The sequence below is a fragment of the Ahaetulla prasina genome, chromosome 1 (assembly GCF_028640845.1).
Source record: "Ahaetulla prasina isolate Xishuangbanna chromosome 1, ASM2864084v1, whole genome shotgun sequence".
In the NCBI taxonomy this organism is placed as follows: domain Eukaryota; kingdom Metazoa; phylum Chordata; class Lepidosauria; order Squamata; family Colubridae; genus Ahaetulla; species Ahaetulla prasina.
The window spans coordinates 218,414,780-218,438,125 of NC_080539.1; the positions used below are offsets into that span (position 1 = coordinate 218,414,780).

The 23,346-nt window shown below is 38.2% G+C and overlaps 1 protein-coding gene across 1 annotated transcript in view; it reads left to right on the top strand.

Moving 5' to 3' along the window:
* Window positions 1-10,813: 10,813 nt before the first annotated feature.
* LRP2 (LDL receptor related protein 2) overlaps window positions 10,814-23,346 on the top strand; it is a 165,928-nt gene continuing 153,395 nt past the window's right edge. The window contains exon 1 of the mRNA XM_058191100.1: window positions 10,814-10,907. Coding sequence (XP_058047083.1) covers window positions 10,814-10,907 — 94 coding nt within the window. The remainder of the gene's footprint in view (window positions 10,908-23,346) is intronic.

Genomic DNA, 23,346 nt, shown 5'->3' on the forward strand with positions numbered 1-23,346 from the left:
AGCTTTGACTGAATTCTGATTGAACTGTTTTGCCTTTTTTGATTTTTCAGTAGAGTTGAAGACTGCCCTATTTCCTGGTAGCCTCCTATCCTATAACCAAGCCTCCTTAGATGAGATCAGGTAATCTAACAGTAATATTTATGAGTTTGGTGGAGTTGGATCCAGATTATAATGTTACATTTCATCACCTGAAAATAATACCTACTGCATCAAATATGATTGCTTTCTGAATGGGCACCTATAGGATTCTGGTCTCACTGATTTCACTGATAGTTATTTCAAATGAGGCTTAAATTAGACTAATTTATCTTAGATTCAATCTATTATGTTAATTTTCACAGTATTAATAGCCTCAGTGCTATTCCTAGTTGAATTTGCATTCCAGGGTTTGAAGTTGTAAATTGACAAAACAACTCAGGCTTTCCACTGAGAATGGTTATCACTTTTAAGAGATGCTATATAATACCAAGGCATTCAAACAAAAACAACTTTAGAAAAGCTAATGAAATTGTGGCCATGTAAATGCAGTTTAATTGAAAAGGGATTTATCTCCTTCTTGACATTTCATTTTTAATGGTAAGAATTTTCTATTCATCAGCAGGTTTCTCATCTTGATCGGATAAGCATGAAAGAAAGAGGCTCTCTTCATTTAAATAACACAAAGTATAATCCGTTAAGAAAAAAATGACCCCACTATCAGATGATAAATAGAATGGTCAGTGTTATCAGACTGACCATTTCTTTTATCTTAAAAGAAAATCCAGCCAGCAAATTCTATGAAACTGGCTGTATCCCCAATAAAACAAGAAAGGCTTCAGATAAATAAATGCCATTATCTCCTCTACTTTTTGGTAATCAAGGATGGCTTCATCAAAAAAGGTCAAAAAAAATGTTTACATCAGTCTGCTGGTACAGAAACCAGAACTGGCCATCTTAAGATGCATAACTGGAAGATTTCTTTGATCTACTGTAACAATCTCGTGGCAAGGAGTTTGGCACTATTCTGGTAGGTTAGGAGTTAAGGTATAAAAAATTATTTTATTTTATTAAATCAGACTTAGCTTTTATTCTAACCACCCTCACTTTTTTGCTACAATCCTATTTGAGGTCAAGTGTAGCTGTCAGCCAAAAAAAAGTTGCATATTATATTTATCTGGATCCCACCTTTATTATTTTTACGAACAACTCAAAGTGGCAGGCCTAATCAATATCCTATCCTGTTTTGCTTCAACACCCATCTCTACTTATGATGTCTCAGCCAGAAGAAATGACTCGTTAACAGTGTTGGTTCCCTCGGTAAAAAACACAAATTGGGAATGCAAAATGAATCTAGCACTAGTTCAATCTCTTCATTCACTAGGGCACTATTGGGACAGGGAATCTCAGCCATGTTTGCTGTTGTGGTGTAAGCTCTCCCCTCTTATATGTTTATGTCAGGGGTGTCAAACTCGCGTTGTCACGATGTTGTCACATGATGTATCGTGACTTTCACCCCCCCCCCTTTGTTAAACCAGGCATTGCAACAGCATAATGTTGCTTTAATTACTTAACTCCCTTGACCATCCCAAGGATGCCTTCAAGCTCAGGAATCACTTCCTACAACCTTGATTTAAATTTATTGCCACCAGTTACTCAGCCCATGTAAATACTTCCAGCACTTCCAACCCTGTAAATACTTCAGGATGCTAAACTGAACATCCTTTTGATCAGCTTTACAGCCAGATCGGGCGTGATGAATACCAGCTGGGTTGTGACTGCTGATACAGGTGGATAACTTTACAATCATACCAGTCTCATTAGGCATCAACTATGGTAGAATGGGAGGAATAGCTATAATGCTTAGTCTACAGCTGTCTTAGTGTAGAAAGGAATGTTCAAAGAGTGGGATGCATATGTTTATATCTGTGGTCTGAAGAGCTTTTGCTGCTATACAGTACTAACAGATAACGGTCTGTATCTTAAGCTTCAGTGCTGTAGGCAGAGTTCTCTGGAGTGCAAGGCACGCATAGCTGGGCTCCCCTTCATAGTTATCAGTTAAACAGCAGGTGGCTTGATTTGGTGGAATAGGTGTATTCTTGTGCTTGCATCACACAATGGCCCTTAGTCACCATTTTCCAACCTTGGTTACCTGAAGATGTATGGAGTTCTCATGTTGGCTGAGGAATTCCGTGAGTTGAAGTCCAGACATCTTTAGGTTGCCAGGTTTGAAGAACACTGGCTTAGAGAGTGTGCATTCTGCCCATAGGTTGTACTGCTTTAGAAAAGGGTGTAATTCCTCTAGGACTGTGTGCCAACTTCACAGCAGATTGGATTCAGGGGCATTTAGTTTTTAAAGACTAAAGGTCTGCCTGTGCCTGTGGGCTCAAGACAGTCATCTCCTCTGCCTTGATGTCTGTATGCCACAGCTTCTCTTTGTTCTATCACCTTTGCTCTCTAAATCCTTAGAAGGACTTTGGCTGGTTTTGTTTTTGCTTTCTGGACTGTCTGAGGTGATACTTTCCCATATGTCTCTCTGGCTGCAATTCTCCCCCCCTCTCCCCTTCAAATTAGATCCGACTCCATAAAACTGACTTCGTTACTCACAATCTCTGCCTGGGACCACACTCAAATTTAGGGAAGCTGTTGTTATTCTCCATACACTCTACAAGATTGGTCGTCTCCAACCTTAATACAATTACTTTTATCTAACTGAAAGGAGAAGATTGTCTTTTTTTATCTAACTGAAAGGAAAGGATTGTCTTCTTTGATAAATACTTCAGACTGTAAATGTTTACAATGATTGCCTTACACAATGTAAGCCGCCCTGAGTCTTCAGAGAAGATATAAATGTAAAAAAAATAAAAAATTAAAGCACAGGCAGGTCTGGGTTATGGGGTATAGTAGTCCCCATAGCTCCCATGGATGGAGTCTCACAATCTATCAGTCACAAATTTCTCACAGCTTCTGAGGGAAAGCTTACTTGGTAGTCTGTCACCATCCAATTTATTCCAGTGAAAATCTTTTTTTTCCCCTTTGGTGCTGATTTATCCAGGAAAATAAAAGTGGCAAACTGTCTAGCTTGGCAGCCGGTATGGACTCACTGACAGAACAAGAATGCTGATCTAAAAGAAATGCAAGTCCTTGTGTGTGTGTACATGCAAGTGAGTGGATGCGCGCACATGTAAATAAATAAATAAACACTGCAGATGTCAATCGCCATTTTCTTCTATGTCAGGTACTGGTTTTTCTAACCAGGAATATTCAAACATGTACAGAGAGAACACAAGCAGAACAAGTACAGGAGGTATACAAAACTCATAAAATTAAATAAAATCCAAAGATGCTAATCACATCTAGCTGACACTAATTCCAAGACTGCTAAATATTTTTGAATCTTCTATCTTATATTCCTGGAAACTGGAATGCTATTTACCTGGTTCTAAACCAGTTCTGGACAAGATCCTTCCTTTCCTGTGAGAGGAAAAACTCCCTATTCCACTTTTTTTGTGTGTGTGGAGGGGGGGAAGCACACGAAATAGCTTACCCAAAAGAATCTTTCCACTCCTGCTTAATTCTTTAGTGTTTTAGTGTTTCTTCAGGCTTTGTCCAGGCTCATGATGTAGACCAAGCGTGTCCAACCTGTAGGCCACACGCAACCCTGGACAGCTAATAATGCAGCTGCACAAGATTGTAAACTTTTAACTTTACTTACACATACATACACACACACACACACACACACGTATTGAATATACTATATATTTTACAGGTGGCCCGGGATAATTCCTCTTCATTCAGTGCAGCCCAGGCAAGCCAAAAAGTGCTTGGTTTAGACTGAAGGGTTAGATATGATTGACAGCTCAAAGTTGAGATGTCCTTTAACTCTCTTGGATTTGAACCAAATGTGAGATAAGATTTAAATTTAAGATGAAAATTCTCCCTATTTCACTATATCTCATTTAAAATGAAATCCAGGAATAAAAGATATTTTGCTCCCCATACTAAACGAGGGGAGACTAGTTTTCAACTTTCAGTTCACCCATGCCCTACTTAAAGATAAAGATAAGATGCTTCTCTCTAGGGCCTGGTCATCTGGGAATACCTGCCAATGTCTCTTGATCAGGTCCATGAACTGGGTTGCTTCTTAAGGCTCCATCAACCCATCCTCTCTGTACATTGAATAGCCCACTGACCCTGTATTGTGACCTATTAAGTGCTAAATAATTTCACTTTTTCGCTTTTCTTTGTACCACAAGGCTAAACATTTCCCATTGTTTTTAAATTGATCGTGACTATTGCGATACCATGATTCTCTTTAACAGAGGTCAGGAGACTGCATCTGATCTGCTCTTATCTGTACGGTTCTACAGGCATGTGCTGCAGGGCAATACATTTTGCACAGGCTAATGCTACATATATAAAGCATCTTTATGGATCAGTCCCAATTTCAGGATCCTAATTTGTGGCATCATCTCATCTATTAAAGGATCTATGAAGTGTGTAACAGGGAAAATACTGTATGTATTATCCTTATTGAGAAGAAGACTTTGACACAGGTTTTGCTCTATAGTCATTCTAACCATATAACAAACCTATATTTTAAAATAAACTATAACATTCTAAACTAAGGCCTCATGCATAGTTAATAGTTGGGAATTATAACAATTGTAGACTTGGCACATCAGGAGAAGTGAAGGTTTACTGGAATTATAGTTTACAACGTTTAGATGAAACTAACAACTATTATTTGAGGCAAATTAGACATTTCTGATCTACCCTATTGAAGAGATAGATTAAAATAGGAGGCTAACTCATTAGCTAATTATTGACTGAAAGTGCATTGTACTTTAGTGAACAATGTTTTGTAAAGCAAGGTACAGCAAGCTGCTTCACACATAATGGTAAATATTTTTAAACCAGAAACACTAGGTTCATTTATTATATTTAGCTTAATGCATATAAACTATACTATATTTAAGTGCAATGTTACATTTTACAATTCGTGTTACACGACCAAGCTGCTGAACTATTAATGTAGCCCAATTTTTACTCTGTTGGAATAGCTATTTTAAGTCTTTGTAATAATAAAAAAAATTAAATGGTATTGTCTTTCCATTTTCTGAGACTAGGTTGTCAACAAAATTGCTAGAGGCTACTAATAATTATTCTACCATTTTAGTTTTAACTTTTTGACATGCTTTTCCCCTCTTTAATTACTGATCCTTTCTCAATTTTGACATACATTAACCTAAAGAGTTTGCCACACTTTGAGACAACAAAAAACTGAACTCTGGCCCAAATTCACATTTTTAACCTGAGTGGCTGGGTCATGTATTTGATTTACCAGCAACTTGTGCAATGGACTGTTTTGAGCAGGAAGTCACTAACAACTTTTCTGGTTTTTTAAGTGAATAGACAAACATTCCCTAATCTAAGCAAACAAATGCAATTGTGGCATATCTTCTTAAATTACCAAGAGTATCGTTTCCTTTCCTAACCTGAATGATAATATTGACTGAGGTCAGAGTCTTAGCAAACACAAACCTCTCATCAGACAAATAAATCAATACCCTTACTGAACATTTAATGTTCACAATGCTGTTGAACATGAACAGGTATTCAGGCTGAAATGCTGGGAAAAGAACCAAAGTTGTTTTATAGAATCCAATTTTTCTAGGTTAAAATAAAGATTATAATCCTAAGTAATCATGTAGCCAATACTTGGCTTTTAAATATAAATTGGAATATATGTTTTATCAGAAAGATTGAAGTAACAGTGTGTTATACCCTACTGTGCTTTTTTGCTTATTGATTCAATCTGTGAACCCAGCTCCTGTGGCTTATGCAATTAACCACAGTTAGGCAAACTGCGGCTTAAGCATTGTACAGATAGAATAGAATAGAATAGAATAGAATAGAATAGAATAGAATAGAATAGAATAGAATAGAATAGAATTCTTTATTGGCCAAGTGTGATTGGATACACAAGGAATTTGTCTTTGGTGCATATGCCCTCAGTGTACATAAACAGACAAGATACATCCGTCAAGAATCGTAAGGTACAACACTTAATAATAGTCATAGCGTACAAATAGCAAACAAATCATACTGGGAAACAATATAAAACGTAAGGATACAAGCAACAAAGTTATAGTCATACAATTATAAGTGGGAGGAGATGGGTGATAGGAACAGTGAGAAGACTAATATTAATAGTAATGCAGCTTTAGTGAATAGTTTGACAGTGTTGAGGGAATTATTTGTTTAGCAGAGTGATGGTGTTTGGGAAAAAACTGTTCTTGTGTCTAGTTGTCTTGTTGTACAGTGCTCTATAGAGTGGTTCTGAGCTACCTAAAACCAGTCATGTCTTCTTAAAGTGGTATACTGAATGAGCATAAAACTCTGTCCATTTCTGAGAAATGCTCATATCTAAAAAAGGAGATGTGATCCTCACAATTCCTTTTAAGAAATTATCTTGGCAACCATATATACATCTTTTAAATAAACAAATAAAATATATTTATCTATTTAAAGGGTAATGAAACAAAACAGAGTTTTGAACATGAAAAGTCAAAATGGGTTAGTATTGTGCCATTATTTAATTTTTATATGTCACTTTCAATGTATCTTTGCGGAAATCACCCCAAAATATTTTTTTTTAGGTTTGTAAAAGATACTCTTCAGGTATCATAGGAAAATTGAGTTCAAAATAAGTGATATTCCCCATTTCCACATGTGGGAAGTGGTATTCCATAGAAACTCTAGCATCCTTCCAAGAAGACTGGCAACAGTTCTGTAGAGATTAAGCTAAGCTGTTAACAAGATGCTGACCCACTGCATCTTCAGACCTTCTGGTTCCCTGACTGAAAATCTTCCAGCTTTCTTTGGTACCCGGTTGCTTGAATGAAATGGGTAGCTGTAGCTGAAGCTGTCTAGGCCTCAGCTAGCCATGCTTGCTCGCTTGCAGCCTCGGTGTAAGCAGCCAATAAGCAACAGTGCCTCTGTTTTCTATTGGGGCGATGGAGATCAGCAGCTTTCTCTAGATTCCTACCCCCTTCCTTTTGCTTGGGATTAAAAAAAGGGAGACCTCCCTCCACCCCACCCCCCCTTCCAATCCCTTCTTCTCCAAGAGCAGCTGGTTTCATTTGGCCAGCTTGCTGCCTGGGACTTGCTGTGAAACCACGACAAGAATTCCACTGCACCACAAAGCAAACAACAATAGGAAAAGCCCTTCCGTGCAGAAAGGAATGTTTCAAGCCCTGTTCGCCCACAGCGCATGGAGGCAGGCAGGCAGGCAGGCAGGAAGGCCGAGAGCCTGGAAAAGCCGTTCCCTCCCTCCCTCCTCTTCTCTTCCTCCCCCAATCTCCACGTCTCTGGATCTTGTGATGGAGAGATCTTATCCCTTCTTTGTGATTCAAAGGTGCCAGGAAGCTCATTGAATATTCTGATCTGCCCCCGGAGTTTCTTGTGGCTTGACCCCGGTGCTGTGTCGTACCATACCCCAAGCAACCCTGAACCTGCATAAATCACAACCTTACCAAACCTGCAGACACTTGTGCTTTTTTCTTCTTTTTCCTCCTCCTTGCCTTAATGGAAACATTTTGTAGATTAGAGTCCTTGAGTGATCTAGTAAGTGGGGGGGGGGTTTAAAAGTGGAGGGGCTGGAAAGTTTGTTTCCTAGTACACAATCAACACTTCTGCCTTACTCTCAAATACTATAGATGCAATTTTGCCTCCCTTTGCACATAGACTCTCGCAATGCAGAAAGCGGCGTAGTGATGGTTTCAATAATAGCCATACTCCTCAAATTTATACCTGTTGAGAGAAGCGTCTACTACATAGATGTAAAATCATGCATTTTTGGCAATGGAAGCAGAAATGTAACTTAAGAGCTTGTAGTTCTAGGCATTTTAAAAAAAATCTCCTGCAGCTTGCAAACTGTCTTACATGATAGATCACTAGAAAAGCTACATATCAAAACTGCACAATAGAACATTATGCATTTGGATTTGACTTCTCATCCATTTAAAATGGGGTTTTTTGTCTTTTGCACTTATAGCCTGTTTTTTCTCTGAAGCTCTCAGGACTGCATTTACAGATATTTCCCTCACCTCCACAAGAAACTAGTATGGTAGAGTAGGTTAAAATGGCAATGCTGTCCTGAAGATATTTTATATTAAAATATATAATTATCGAAAAAATGAACACTATTGGAATAATACTTAAAGAAAAGCTGCAATTTTGGATTTAGTGTGTGTGTGGTGTAGATACCGGAGTGGCTATTTTATACCTGTGGATTCATTACGACAGAGCAACTAAGATAACAATTATGACATCTCAAAATAATGAGACCAATTTCACCAAGTAAAAGTTCTGCATCTTAAAAATGGAGACATTCGGACATGACCCAAAGGCAGTGGGGTGCAATAATTTGGCTAGTTAGCACTTCCCTGAACTCATAGCTATATTTGTTTCTTGCACCTCTGCTTGGCAATAGGGTCTCCCTATGGGGAATGGGATAACTTGACACAGCCAACTTGCTGTGGCCAACTCATCGCAGCCAACTCATCACGGCCAACTCGCTGCGAGACAATGTAACAATTCTATTTAATTATTTAAAATAAATAAAAATATTTAAATTTTTTCCATTCACATTTTATTCTGTTCCTCCTTTTGCATCCTTTCTTTAATAATTCTATTCTACCACTTTGATATTAGTGTAACTCTTGTCCTGCAGCGAATTTTCCCACAGCGAGATGGCCGTGGCAAGTTGGCTGCGGCAAGTTGGCCATGGCGAATTGTCCTAGACCCCTTCCTATGCATTGTTCCACCCTTTGCTTATTAACACAAGACACCAATTGCCAAAACTATATGAGATAAGAGAAAAAGAAAGATAAATAGGCTATAATTCTGCTCCCAAACTTCAACTACAGTGTACAGTTATCAAATATATACAGCAGAAACCAGGGCGCATTGTCATTCTGTTCTGTTCCTGGAGGGAGCACAGACTCACTGTATTATTACCAAAAATGACAAACCTTAATTCTGTTCTCTGCAATGAAGTAGCTCTTCCGGTCAAATCTGAATTACCTTTCATTCAGTTTTCTTTGGTATTCTGAACTTTATAATTTGACAGTGGGAGAAAAGTTATGTTGAAAATTCTTCAGCATAGAGCATTCATAGAACTTGAGTAAGGTTAGTCACTGCAATTGTTTTTTATTTCTACAGTGTGTACTTGGATTTAGTGCTAGAATATCTGGAAATACCAATGATTCTATTGTATTTGGAATAGCCAGTGCTATGGGAAGCAACAATGGGGACATTTAAAATTCCTCCCCCTAGTGTGTTATATTTCTATTTTCTTCTGCGGTAATACCTAGCATTTTAAATTGCTCAATTTTACTCATGAAAAATTGGCTATGGGACTGCATTTGTCTGGACAATCTTTTAGGCCACTTATTATTTCTATGAGATTCCTCTAGAGAAAAAGAGGGACAATACTGATGAGAGATTATATTTTGAATCCAATCAACCAATGAAAACATGATTTCGAAATACATGTCGCTTCAGTCAGGAGTGATAAGACTAGATGCCTAGTATAAGAAAGATACCTAGAGTTGAAGAAATGTGAAACCAGGAGTTTGGAAATCTAGGTATCAAAGCTAAATGGTGCTTGTGTGCCTTCCTTACTACATTCACTCCTATATACCGGTATGTTTCAATCTTTCATAATTTCAAATGTTCAACAGGATTTAAATGTATATCTATTATGTTACTACTATTGTTACATAATTAGGAATTATTCTGAAAATTACCTAGAACGGTCATTAAATCTAATTCATGTTTTGCCCACCAAAGATCTAAGTACAGGAAAGTAACTATTCAGCACAGAGTATTATAAACATTTAATTACTGTATGCTATTCAATTCTTTGTTTAGTTACTCTCCCCTGAGGTGTTTCGTACTAATAATCTCCAGTTTGCCCAGGAAAGAACCAAGATTTTATCAAGTTTGGAAGGGCCAGGGAGGTATAAATATTATGTTGCAGGGGGCAGACATGAATAATAGACCTAGAATTGTGTAAGCAAAGCATGTCTGAATATTTTTTTTAACTGCAAGAAGGAAAATATGCACTTGTATTCACATGCTAGATCCCCACATGCTATTGGACTCAAAAGCGTTCAAACATTTCAAGCACCTGACTTTGGATAAAATATTTATCCAGTCCTTAAAAAAAAACCCACACCAATATCTGCACAGTAGACTACAGGTTAAGGCTGAACAAGGAGGCCTTTTCTTTTTTACAGCTTTCCTAAAAACTCTTCTAAAAGTGGGAAGCCCTTGCCTTGAAATAAAAACGCATCAATTCTAAACATGCCCATCCGATTCTAACTTTTTCAGTAATGATTTATTTTAAATCAAACCTCCTGGCATTCAGATTTTTAAGCTTGTTCAGCTCCTCTCCAAGGCAGCCAGCCGTGCGGCATGAAGTGGTTTAAAGTTTTGTTTGCAAGTATCCTCCACCCGCCCCCCCCCCTCCACCGCCCCGCGCTTCTTGCAAAGTGTAGAAGGAGTGGCAACTCCTGCCCCATCTACAAGGGTTTGGAACAATGTTTCATGCTAGTTCCGGGGCCGGCGGGTATAAAGAGCTTTATGCAATGTCTGGAGGGTGGGAGAGTTAGGGAAGACGCGATGTTTCAGCTGACGAGCACTCCTTACTTCTGCAACTAGCAGGACCTGGAAGGAGAAGAAAAAAAAAAGAGAGAGAGAGAAGCGCGCTTTTCCTCAGCAGAGGTCAGCCCGGCAAAAGCGCTGGGAGATCGGAGCATCTCAGATGGGAGCGCAGCAGCGCATGGACGGAGGACGAGCAGCTGCTTGCAAAGTGCTCCTCTTACTCGTTGCCTGCCTATTCAAAGGGAGCTGCCAAGGTAAGCCCCCTCAACTCAGCTTCTGCTCCGGACACCAGCAGAGAGGAGCCGGGCTTTGTCTTGTTCAGAGCAAGCCCTGAACCGTCCTCCAGATGCTCTGGAGTGGACTACAGCTCCCATGATCCTAGTCCACAGGATCCATGCTGCCCGGGCTATGAGAATTGTACGAAGGCTCCAGTTTTGGAAAAAGGCCGAGGGGGAGGAACGGGAGGGAAATCCCGAATGGAGCGAAGAATGGTAATATCAGGCAGGTCCGCTCGTAAATCCCACTGGAATCCAACGAAGTTGAAATTCAGTGCTGTTTACGGGGTTACATCTCGAGAAAAGGCTCCCCCCTCCCAAGTGGACATCTCTTGATGGTAGACAAGGAAAGGCCGGGAAGGAAGAGGAAAGGGGCTCAGCTGTAGGATCAGTCTATATATCTCTGAACTGGCCTGAACGAAGGACCACTTTTTAAAATTCTGCAACAGGCAGTATATATACTTATGTATAGCATAAGAGTGACTGTGTGTGAGTTGTCTGTAGATATACTAAATACACACGCACACACACACTATATACTATATATACACAGAGAGAGAGAGAGAGACACACACACAGGATTTTTTAAAAGTGGTCCTTCGTTCAGGCCACTTCAGAGAGAAAGGGGGCTTCCAGGGAAAGCGACGCCTCCCACCCCCGGTATCCCAAAGGAAAAGCGCGTGGATTTCTCCCTCCCCTCGCTTTCCCCCCTCCCGACTCTCCACCGTCGTTTGCCCGTTTTTAGAGGCGGGCTGCAGAGTTTCCCCCAAGTTCTTTTGACAGCCCCGCCGCAACTTCCGAGGCGCTTTCCGAACAAGCCCAGCGGAGCCGAACTGGAGGCGCATCTCGGTGGCCATTCATCGCCTTTGCTATTCTCGCCCCACCCCGGCCGTTTCCCGTTGGCTATCAGAAGGAATAGCGTCTGTGGTGCGCCGGACGGAGGGAGGGGAGGGGAGAGGGGTTTATTGGCCGCAAGGATCCCCCGCGGGGCTATTCCTCCGGCTGGTAGCCCGATGTGTGGACGGGCACGTTTGGCTCGAAAGACGTTGCTTGCGTATGGGCGTTTAATGCTAGCGGTCGGCCCTAACTCTTTTGGGACGACTCCCCGAGTTTGACCTCCGCGGCCGCCCACCCCTCCATCAGTCTGAGGGAGATTCGAAGTGGAACGCGAAAACTTTTTTCCCTCTTAGCTTTGCTGTTGCTAGGCGACGCGGGCACCATGTGACTGGCAGAGCAAGGGCAGTGTGCGGAGCCGAGGGCCGTTTTGGTTTCTCCTCGTCGTCCGCGCGCCTTGGCACGAATAGCCCTAGCAATAGAATTGTATACCGCTTCACAGGGCTTTTACAGTCCTCTCTATAAGCGGTTTACCGAGTCAGCCATATTGCCTTCCCCCCCCCCTAACAATCCTAGCTGTGGAGGATGGAGAAACTCCATTATCAATTGTGTTGTAAATGTTGTACCTTGATAAACGTATCTTTTCTTTTATGTACACTGAGAGCATATGCACCAAGACAAATTCCTTGTGTGTCCAATCACACTTGGCCAATAAAATTCTATTCTATTCTATTCTATTCTTTCCCCCTTGTAATTGCATTCCCGCCCCCCTCCCCTCTTTCCCTTCTTGTCACACCCAAACACAACAATAATTACCCCACAGCGAATGAAAGCCCTATTGTTGGACCAGATTAGGAGAAAGCAAATTTCCTGGGGCACACATCTAGGCCTGGGATGGGGGAGTGGGGGGGTAGCGCTGGTGTGTGGATGCATTCAAAAGGTTAATCTGCTTTCTTTGCTCCGTTCTTGGCAGTAATCTCCTTAGGAGGATTCTAGTAATTATACTGCAAGTTCTGCTAGCAGCCCCCCTCTTTTTTTCCTGACCGCAAAACTGAAGTTTAGGCAGGTACCCAAAGTGGATACATACCCTTCAAAGTCTGTGGCTGAGAAAGTTTTTTCCCCCCAGTTCCTGATGGTGGGCGTGCGCCCTGCTGTCAATATGACTATTTTGTTTTGCCTTCATGTGCTCTGTGGATCCAATTAATCATCATTTATTCGATTTGTGGTTCATAATCACAATAGTGTGGATGAATGGGCGTGGATATTATTTTCACTAGTGCGTGTGAAATCAGCATTCAGATTCTCTTCTCAATCGTTATTTAGGGGAGATTGCCAGCTTTGAAATTCTTGTGGACCCTTGAAACAGGTTCCTAAAGGTGGCCATGTTAATAATTTGCAACACCTGCGAAATTTTGTGGCACTTGAAAGATTTAGGGTTTTCATGTATGTCTTCAGGATGGGGGAAGTGGCAACCTATATGTCATGGTACCATCCTACAGATGATGCAGCATACATACTTGTATCAGATGTCACTGTTCTGCAATGAATTATATATGTAACAGTGATAATGTGCTTCCTTTTTACAGGTGGTCCTCAACTTATGACCACAATTGAACCCAAAATTTCTGTTGCTAAGTGAGACATTTGTTAAGTGAGTTTTCCCCCATTTTATGACCTTTCTTGCCACAGTTGTTAAGTGAATTACTGCAGTTGTTAAATTAGTAACATGATTGTTAAGTGAATCTAGCTTTCCCAAGTCACAAAAGGTGATCACGTGACCCTAGGGCACTGAAACCGTTATAAAGCATCTGAATTTTGATCATGTGCATGGGAGTGCTGTAATGGTCATAAGTGTGAAAAACAGTCATAAGTCACTTTTTTCAGTGCTGTTATAACCTCGAAGGGCCACTAAATGAATTGTTGTAAGTTGAGGACTCCCTATAATCATTTTTAAAAGTTGTTTCTCTACCAATACATTGCATGTCCTTTGCTAAAGAAGATAATCTTGCAAATGAGTCACACTGGAGAAGCAAGAGGTCAAAGAATGGTGCTTTAAATTTTAAATTAAATTAGATGGTTTTCTGAATTGGTTCATCATCACATCTCCATGGGCTTTTTTCTGAAAGTTTGGATGCTGCCAGGGATGTTCAAATAGAAAAAGCAAGGTATTTGGCTACTGAAGGCTCCACAGGTTCACAGAGACTCAAGCTTCTCCTTACTTTAGATCTATCACAGATGGGCTACAGAAATGCAGACTTACTACTATTCGGCAACAAAAAATATAAAAAGAAATTGAATATTGTTGCCATCTAGATTTGTAAGGGTTTTTGCAGCACAGCTGATGTAGCCCTACTTCATTATTTAACAAGAAACAAATTTAGTCATGCTGGGGCCCAATAGGACCATAGTAAAGGAGTAGCATAGCAAGGAGGAGGAAGAGAGGAATATTTATTTATTTATTTATTATTTATTATTTAAATTTTTATACCGCCCTTCTCCCGAAGGACTCAGGGCGGTTCACAGCCAGATAAAAAATACACAATAATACACTATAAATACGATTAAATACGATTATTACAGTTATGCCAGCTGTTTTTCCAATGCCAGCAGATTCTTTTTCATTGTAACCTATTATTAAATCTTAAAATTAAATTGTTTTTGATAGTTATCTTTATATTTTGATAGTTATCTTTATATCCTAGACCATTGCCATGTTCCAACAGGAATTTGACTAAGTTCTAGACTGTGGTGGTAGCCAGTGCCTTAATTTTAAGTAGTTTCATTTTTCCAAATTAATAGATATTTATGAGGAATAGTGCCATTATCAGTTTATTTATTTGTTAAATTTATTTGCCACCTATCTCGCTGTGGGGCTACTCTAGGTGGCATAAAGCAATAAAAAGGAAGAAATGAAAAGAGTGTGAACAGAAGTAAGATAATAGAACAATATAATAAACAATGAAAAAACACAGTGAGAAATACAACTATATGATTACAAAAAAAGAATAATAAGAATAAGAATGACAGAGAGCAGAGAACAAGGCAGTGGGTGGGGGGGAGGAGGTAGATTTTGTTTATAATGGTAAAAGCAATGGCACTATTAAAATTTTAATTCATTCTTCCTGGAAAGGTCTTTCCTAAACTTTATATTCCTTAACGGATCGTAAAATAAATTAGATTGAGAAAAATTGTAATAAATAAAATGATTCCATTGTATAAGCAGAATGAATGAGAATCAAAAATGCAAAACAAATATAGAATATATTCAGAGGAAAGAGAAGACTATGAAATTTGTAGTTGGATGGAGCTGATGAGATTTTCAAAACAAACAGGAAATATAAAGAACAACAGGAAAAGTATGAATTGGAAGCAAATGTGTTTGTATGCAAAGCAGACTTCCCCGACCTTTCCAGCTTTGTGGACTGGCGGGAAAGGGGAGTGGCAGGCAAGTGCATGCCCATATGCATCGCCATTTGTGGAAGCAACAGGCACATGGGCCACTGTTCACACAAATGAAGCATGCATGCATGTGCTCACCCACTGAATTGCACGTGGGGTGTGTCCGCACTTGCCCACCACTTCGTAGCTCCTTTCTGAATGGCTCAAGGACGAATAGTGGACCGCGGCCCAGGGATCAGAGATTGGGGATCCCTGATGTATAGAAAGATAGAAAAAAGTATAGTGAATGGTGTGGATATACTGTAAACTGATTTCATCTACCTTTTCCTTTCACTGTCTTTAATGTTTTAATTTCTGCAGTTTACTATTTCTTACTTCTTTTCTGCACTCTGCATAATATATCACTTACCCTAATATGGAACATTGTTCAAAAGATCAATACGATGTACATAGTTGAAGAAGATGCAACTGATAGAACATTTTGTAGGTCTGATGAAATTCCTTCATGAGAGTCCTGTTGATTAATGCTGTTATATATTTCAGATAAAAACAAAGCCATGGAGAATAGAAGTTGAGGAAGCAAAAAACACTGAACATTTTGTGTACCCTGTGTGTGCCCATCTTTATTCAGAATAATTTGTGATTGAAAACTAAGCAGAATGTTACAATCAGAGGTGTTCAGCTCTTATCACAATCTAATATTCCTGATTTACTGTCTCCATGATTGAAATTGTGTTCTCTGTAATATAGTCAGCCAGTAGACATAAGGAAATCAGTAAGAGTTGTAAATAGAAACTACAACTACAGTCAGGATCTATAGTCCAATGCTCATTTGCATAACAAGAAATTACTTTCCTCTATATTCAGTGAAGCCAATATGTTTTCTTGAGTTTGGCTTTTCTACTTGTTATGGGAAAGACATTTATAACATACAGTAATAAGACAAGAGCCATTTTGGTATAGTGTTTAGTATAGTGTTTGAGGCATCAAGCTAGAAACTGGGAGGCTGTGAGTTGTAGTCCTGCCTTGGGCACAAAGCCAGCTGATTAACCTTGGGCCAGTCACTTTCTCTCATCCCTAGGAATGAAGCAATGGCAAATTATTTCTGAAAAACCTTGCCAAGAAGTGTGGAGGGATTTGTACGGGCACTCTCCTAGAATCAGACATGATTGAATGAAAGAATTAATATTAGAATATTAATAGATCTTAATAACAGGCACAGATCCTTCTGGACCTAAGTAAAAGAAAAAGTTTTCATTATCTGGATTTTATTTTTGCAAGTTTGAAGAAGCAAGTTAGAAGTCTCTTTATAAATGAACAATGAATAAAGTTTTAGTTAACTATAGCAATACTTTTTTTAAAAAAAAAAGATAAAACAGCACTTGATTTTTGTACCTTCCTTAATCTTTCTTTAATAATTTACCCCTTTTTATGTTTCAGGCAGTGAAGTATATTAGGAATTTGCTAAATAATCACCTAAAGTGGAGAATAGGACAAGAAGACAGTATTTCAGTTAATTGTTGAAAGCAGTAACTAGATGACACTAGATTAGACTTAAATTCCTCTTTACCAATGGTTACAGTGACAGTGAATTATTAAACTGAAGGCAAGCAGGTATGGGATATTTGTGGAGTCTTTGCAGCCCTTGACTGATTTACTTTGATACCTCATAGAACTCAGTTGTGCATCTTTCTGAAAGGATTGCAGTGTTAATCTAGGGCAGATATGTGATCTAGTTAGTGCCTCAACTGCATTAATGAAAAAATGGCCCAGTTGTTTTATTTTGAGTTAACTGGAAATCTGAGACACAAAATTTCACTTTAATCCAAATTTATCTTTCATGGTTTCTACATGAAATTGGGAAAGAGTCATTTAAAGGGAGAGGGTAAATGAGAATGCTGGTTAAAGTTTTATTTTTCCTCCCTGCCCTCTTCTGGGTTCTTGGGCTAATATTGTATTGTTCTAAGAGATTTGTTACTGCGCAGTATCTTGTTCCCTTGTGTAACATAGGTCTAAACCTGCTAGCCTTTATCTTAGTTTTTTTTTTTTTAAAAAATCTCCTTAGTGCTGACTCCAGCAGAATTCTCTCAGATGCAGTAGACTGAGGAAGAGTTTTCAGAATTTGACCCTGACTGAATTTGTTACCTCAGTTGACAGCTTCATGCAAGATTAACCAAAAGAAAATTTTAGAATTTTGATTTTTTAAAAAAAATCAAGTTGTAAAACATTACATATAATTCTCCTTTTCAGAATACCGTCAGGGGAAACAATATCCGAAGCAGATATTATAGTTGTCTAGCTTTGAATTTTGTGAAGAAATGAAGGCGAATATATGTGACCCAGGACAATAATGCAGGATCCAATCTGGGTTAGTCACCTGAACCAGAGATTTAGTCTTGTGAGTTTTCGGACTTGTGCTGGAGTCCATCCTCAGGGAACTTCTCTCTCATCACAATTGAGAGAGAGAATTGAGATAGAACTTCTTTCTCACTAAAATTTGTGAAGAAAGCTTACTAGCAGTTTCATAATCAAATGAAGTCAGATGAATGGAGAAAAATACTCAGCGACAATTTTTTCCTGCCATTAGAGTAATGAGTTTATCAATTTCAGGTTTCAATATAATTAAAGGCTTATGATGGCCCAATCTATTCCAGTTAACTCTCAACTGAGGTGTTTTTCTGAACAATATTAGAATATTCAAAGTAAATAATATATAGGTTATCCCCTTAATGAAAACAGTTTATATCTTATTATAGACCTCTTTAGTTACACTAAATCACAGTCATACCAATTCGGTGGTAACAGATGTATAATTCTTCAGAAGGTCTTTGACATATTGTACAAGACAGCGTCTTTAATCAGACTTTTTCATGGAGTACCATGCACGTGTGGATTTCTTAAATAAGTGTGATGTCCCATTGAATTAACAGACAAAGCAAATTCACTACTATATTGGAAATAAGAAATAGGCCTTGAATAAATTAGGGCATCCATGATAATTGCAACTTGTGTGCCAGAATATTAATGGATATCAATGAATGAAGATGTTACATCTCCTAATTTTTCCATATCTGAATATGTGGTCACTAAGTTGATGGCAGATTTAAAAGATGGACAAACTTGTGAGGGAGGGAGAGAGAGAGAGAGAGAGAGAGAGAGAGAGAGAGAGAGAGAGAGAAATAAATAAATTAAATACTACTTTAAAAATTTCTTCAGCTGAGAAACCTTAACAAGAGTGGCTCAAAACCTCATCACCTTGATGGGCTCTGAAAGCTGCAGTCCAGGTGTGTCCAAACTTGGCCCCTTGAAGAATGGTGGACTTCAACTCCCAGAATTCCCCAGCCAGCATGAGCTATAAATATGAGCAAGTTGCTGGCCGGGGAATTCTGGGAGTTGAAGTCCACTACTCTTCCAGGGGCCAAGTTTGGACATCCCTGCTACAGTCAGATATAAAGTGTGGCAGCCAGGTTAGTTGCAGGTGAAAACTGCTATTGTAATATAATAACAATAGCCCTTAGACTTATATACAGCTTCACAGTGCTTTACAGCCTTCTCTAAGCAGTTTACAGAGTCAGCATATTGCTCCCAACAATCTGCAGGTTTTGCAGTCTCTGATTTGGTTATTAATAGTTTCTGGGTCCAGTTCATAGTATCTCAATCTACAAAGGATTGTGGCTTGGCTTCAACTTATTTCTCTGACTGTTGCCCAGCTGTGTGAATATCCAAGGAGGGGATGCTGATGATCAGATTCTATAACTTGGCAATATGATCTTTGTCAGTATGATCTATTTACATGTGCAATTCAGCCCCAGAATTAGGCTCAATAGTATTCATTGGTGCTTATTTCCAGATAAATATATACAAAATTATAACATGAATTAGTTATAAAATGAACTAACATAGACTATGTTAAACAATGTGCACTTTGAAACCTATTTTATTATTTATTTATTTATTTATTTATTATTTAAATTTTTATACCGCCCTTCTCCCGAAGGACTCAGGGCGGTTCACAGCCAGGTAAAAAATACACAATAATACAATATAAATACGATTAAAATACAATTAAAAAACTTATTAAATTGGCCAAGATTAAAAATTTAGAATAAAAACCCATTAAAAACCCATAAATTTAAAACTAACCCAGTCCAGCGCAGATGAATAAGTGAGTTTTGAGCTCGCGACGAAAGGTTCGGAGGTCCGGAAGTTGACGAAGTCCTGGGGGGAGTTCGTTCCAGAGGGCGGGAGCCCCCACAGAGAAGGCCGTTCCCCTGGGCGTCGCCAGACGACACTGTCGCGCCGACGGCACCCTGAGGAGTCCCTCTCTGTGAGAGCGCACGGGTCGGTGAGAGGTATTTGAATACAAATGGTGGTTTTCTGCTTCTAAGTAGAAACTTAGAAATTTTAAATACTAAGTATTTTTCTATTTTGAAATCTTAATAGTACTTTTTATTTATTTACTTTTAATATGTTTTCCCCAAGGATAAATACCGGTAATTAAGCCTATGTTTTGGGAGCGAATAATATTAAAATCTTTTCAGTTCATTTTAAAAGAATCTTTTTCAGCCAAATTATTTTTTATAACATAAACATTCCTTTTTATATTCCAGTGATGTCAAAAATTGATATTTTACATACCAAAGCAAGCAGGTTGCCTGTCTACCTGCTTTCCTCTTTTCTTATCTACTACTGTTTTCTACTATTTCTGTGAAAATGAATTCAAGTATCATATTAAACAATGCATAATAAGAAATCTACATCTATATGCAACATGAATAGTATATCATCAAAATGGAAGCATGATAATATTAACTATGCTCACATATTTCTGAGATAATTCAGAATCACTCTTTTGTTTTGGTTTTGCTGTTCTTAAAATGGATTAGAGACTAAAATATCAACGTTATTCTGTATTCTTAAAAATGATGCATAAGTATTAGGGCAAGTCTCTTACAATGTTATCATTCGGAAAGCCATTTTTAATTAATTAAGGTACACCTTTCTTTGAACAAGTGCAGACAAGTTAACCTGTAAAGTCATTTTACTTGAATGAAAGTGATTTTCATAAATATATGTTGAAAGTCTTAGGGACAAATAGAATTGACACTAAGAAAACAACCAAATCTATTGTAGGAAAACTCATGCTTGGAGGGCAGGCACCCTAATCTTAAGATCTGATGTCTCAAACAACACAGAATGGAAATAAGCAAAAAGAGCTTTTTTCTATTGCTTCTTTCTGGATTTTCATTTGTTTGTTTTTTAAGAAAAATAAATTCCTTTTTAACTGTTTCAGTGGGATGGTGTTGCTCCCCATGTGCTCTAGCACCACCTAGTTGTAGGGCATGTTTGAAGCCAGAAGATGAAAATTTCCATCACTTAAACAAATTCATAGGCAATATTTATCAACAACAGCTTTTTCTGTGGAGGGACCAACCTGAAAATGATGTATAATATCTGTTATGTCTTAATTATAAGAGATACAATAATCTATTGTCTTAATTAGTTTGCTAATTAAGCAAATCAGTAGAAACAATGATGAAAGACTGTTACCACTTTGTAAAAAAATGTGAGTTGAAGTTTTTATTTCAGTGTGATGATTCATGCAGTTGTTTACAATTAAATGTATTTGTCACTCTTCTATGATGTTAAACTAATTTAGTGACTTAGCAGACTACTTTTGATTGTGGGTGCCTATTTTCATTAGCACATTAATCTGTGTGAGCCAATTCGTCAAGCATCTTTTTTATTGTGAAACACAATAGCTTTTTAAACGATTGCATTCAGCAGTGAAAATGTGTAGTTGGAGCATTAATGGTAGGACTCCTAGTATTTTAAATACCAGTGTATTTCCTGTAAACTATTCAGATTTTGCTTTTGACTTTGCTTTCCACTTTCAGGATAGCAACAAGGTACCTTTTTATTACATATCTCTTTCCATAGTGAGATAGATAGATTGATCCTAACTATGTACAAAAGCATCAGTAACATTCTTTTCATTATTATGTTCTGAGATGATTAGTCAGAATTTAGATGACTATGGATTGAACCCATTCATATTTGCTTTGGAGATGAAAACCCTCATTCTGGTTTCACTTAAGGCATTTTTTTTTACAGAAAACTAAAGTATTGACAATATACAATACTCAAATGCACGGTTTCTTCTATAAAAAATTAGTTGAACCAGAATAAAGTCCATCCTCCTTGGATCCTAAAAGATAATAAAAATGGATAGATTTATTTTCACATACCATTAACAATTTACCAAGATTGCTTAATCCTTTTTAGGAAATATTCTCGATTTGCTTGAGGAATTAGGGCAAAGACAAGATTATATTTCAGTATAACCCCATTTTGCAATAAAATGGTGAATAGATAAGCTTTGGACAAATGCTCCTGCTGCCAACTGTACTTTGTATCTGTGGCTGATGTCTTGGCTTTTAAAGAATACTCAAAGGAGGTAGTGAAGATTGCAATCTTTTTCATTGCCAGCTAGTAAAACAAGCCATTTCCAGCTTACTCTATTGTTCTAGAATTCTTTACTCTGAATTGAGAACAGAGGAAGATCAAGAAGCACAAAGAAGGCTGGTAATACAAGAGTGTGATACTCATTCATTCATTAAATGTATATGCCACCCATCTTACTATCAAATGTATAAAGTTACCATAACTTTAACCTTAAACATAAACATAAGTTTAACCTTAAACTGTCTACTGTCGGCCTCCCCCCATTCCTAAGAGGTCTGTAAGCGGTGTGCATCAGCGCACCGTCCCTGTCCTACTGTCCCCATTTATTTATACCCATTTCCTGTATTCATATCCATGTTTATACTTATTCCTGTTATCTCGTACATGTTTGACAAACTAAATAAATAAATAAGTAAAATGAGTGACTCTGAATGACTTACAATATACAGGTTTGCTAATAGGATTGCTAAAGTACAAGCACTGGATATTGTTGAATAGGCGTTTGAACTGGTAACTTCTTTGGAGTCTTTTGCTACCTGTAGTCTGGATCCTTACATTTCTGTTGGTAAAAGTGTCCAGGGAGGTGACTGTAGAGACTAAGGAAGATGAGTTTGATACAAAGACAAGTAGTCCTCGATTTACGACCACAACTGGACCCAAAATTTCTGTTGCTAAGTGAGATTGTTGTTAAATGAATTTTACGACCTTTCTTGCCACAGACATTAAATGAACCGCCATGGTTGTTAAGATAGTAACATGTTTGTCAAGTGAATCTGGTTTCCCCATTGATTTTGTTTGTCAAAAGGTCGCAAAAGATGATCACATGACCCCAGAACACTGCAACTATCATAAACACGAGTTAGTTGCCAAATGCATGAATTTTGACTCTCATCATCATGAGAATGCTGCAGTAGTTGTATGTCTGAAAAATGGCCATGAGTCACTTTTTCAATGCCTTTGTAACTTCGAGCTGTCACTAAATGAACTCTTATAAGTGAGGACTATATGCATGCAAGAACTGTTATCTAGGCAAAGGGGGCTGAAACATTCTTCCGAGTCCTGGGAAGCAAAACAATGTTTGAAAGTATCTGCTCGTATAAGAAGGGTGGGTGGGAGACCTGCAGCATAATCAGATTTGCACAGTTCTGTTGTTATAATTTCAATAAAGATGTAGTTTTGGTTTTCCTGTGGAATTGATTTCCTGCTCTGGTCTATCTAATGGAGCTGACTGTGATAAGCAGTTGTGTCAGGCTTGCAATAAGTGTTGATGGACGGAGAATGCTTTCTGCCTTTAGGGGTAAATGGTACAGAAGAGGTAGGGACTATGGTTTTGCTGTTTCTGGAAGAAACAAATTAATTTTGTAGAAAACATGATAGTGTGTAGTTTGTAGAAACAAGCCAACTTCGTGCCAAATAATTTTTATTTTTTACCAAACAAAACTAGTGAAAATTAGTAACTGCACTGCATTTACTAGCAAATATGTGCATATAATAAAAAAAATATTTGACTAATCTTTGAAATCCTCCTTCTAGTCTTAAAGAGAAGAGGACAAAGAGTGTACAGGAATATGGAGGGAGTCTAGGTTTCAGTCTCCTATGATAAATCATGTTTTACCACACTTGACCACAGTTAGTAAATGCCCTTTGCAATTCCTTTATCATTGATTTATTGCCATCAGTGAACCAGGTGGAATCATAGAATTAAAGGATAGGTAAAACA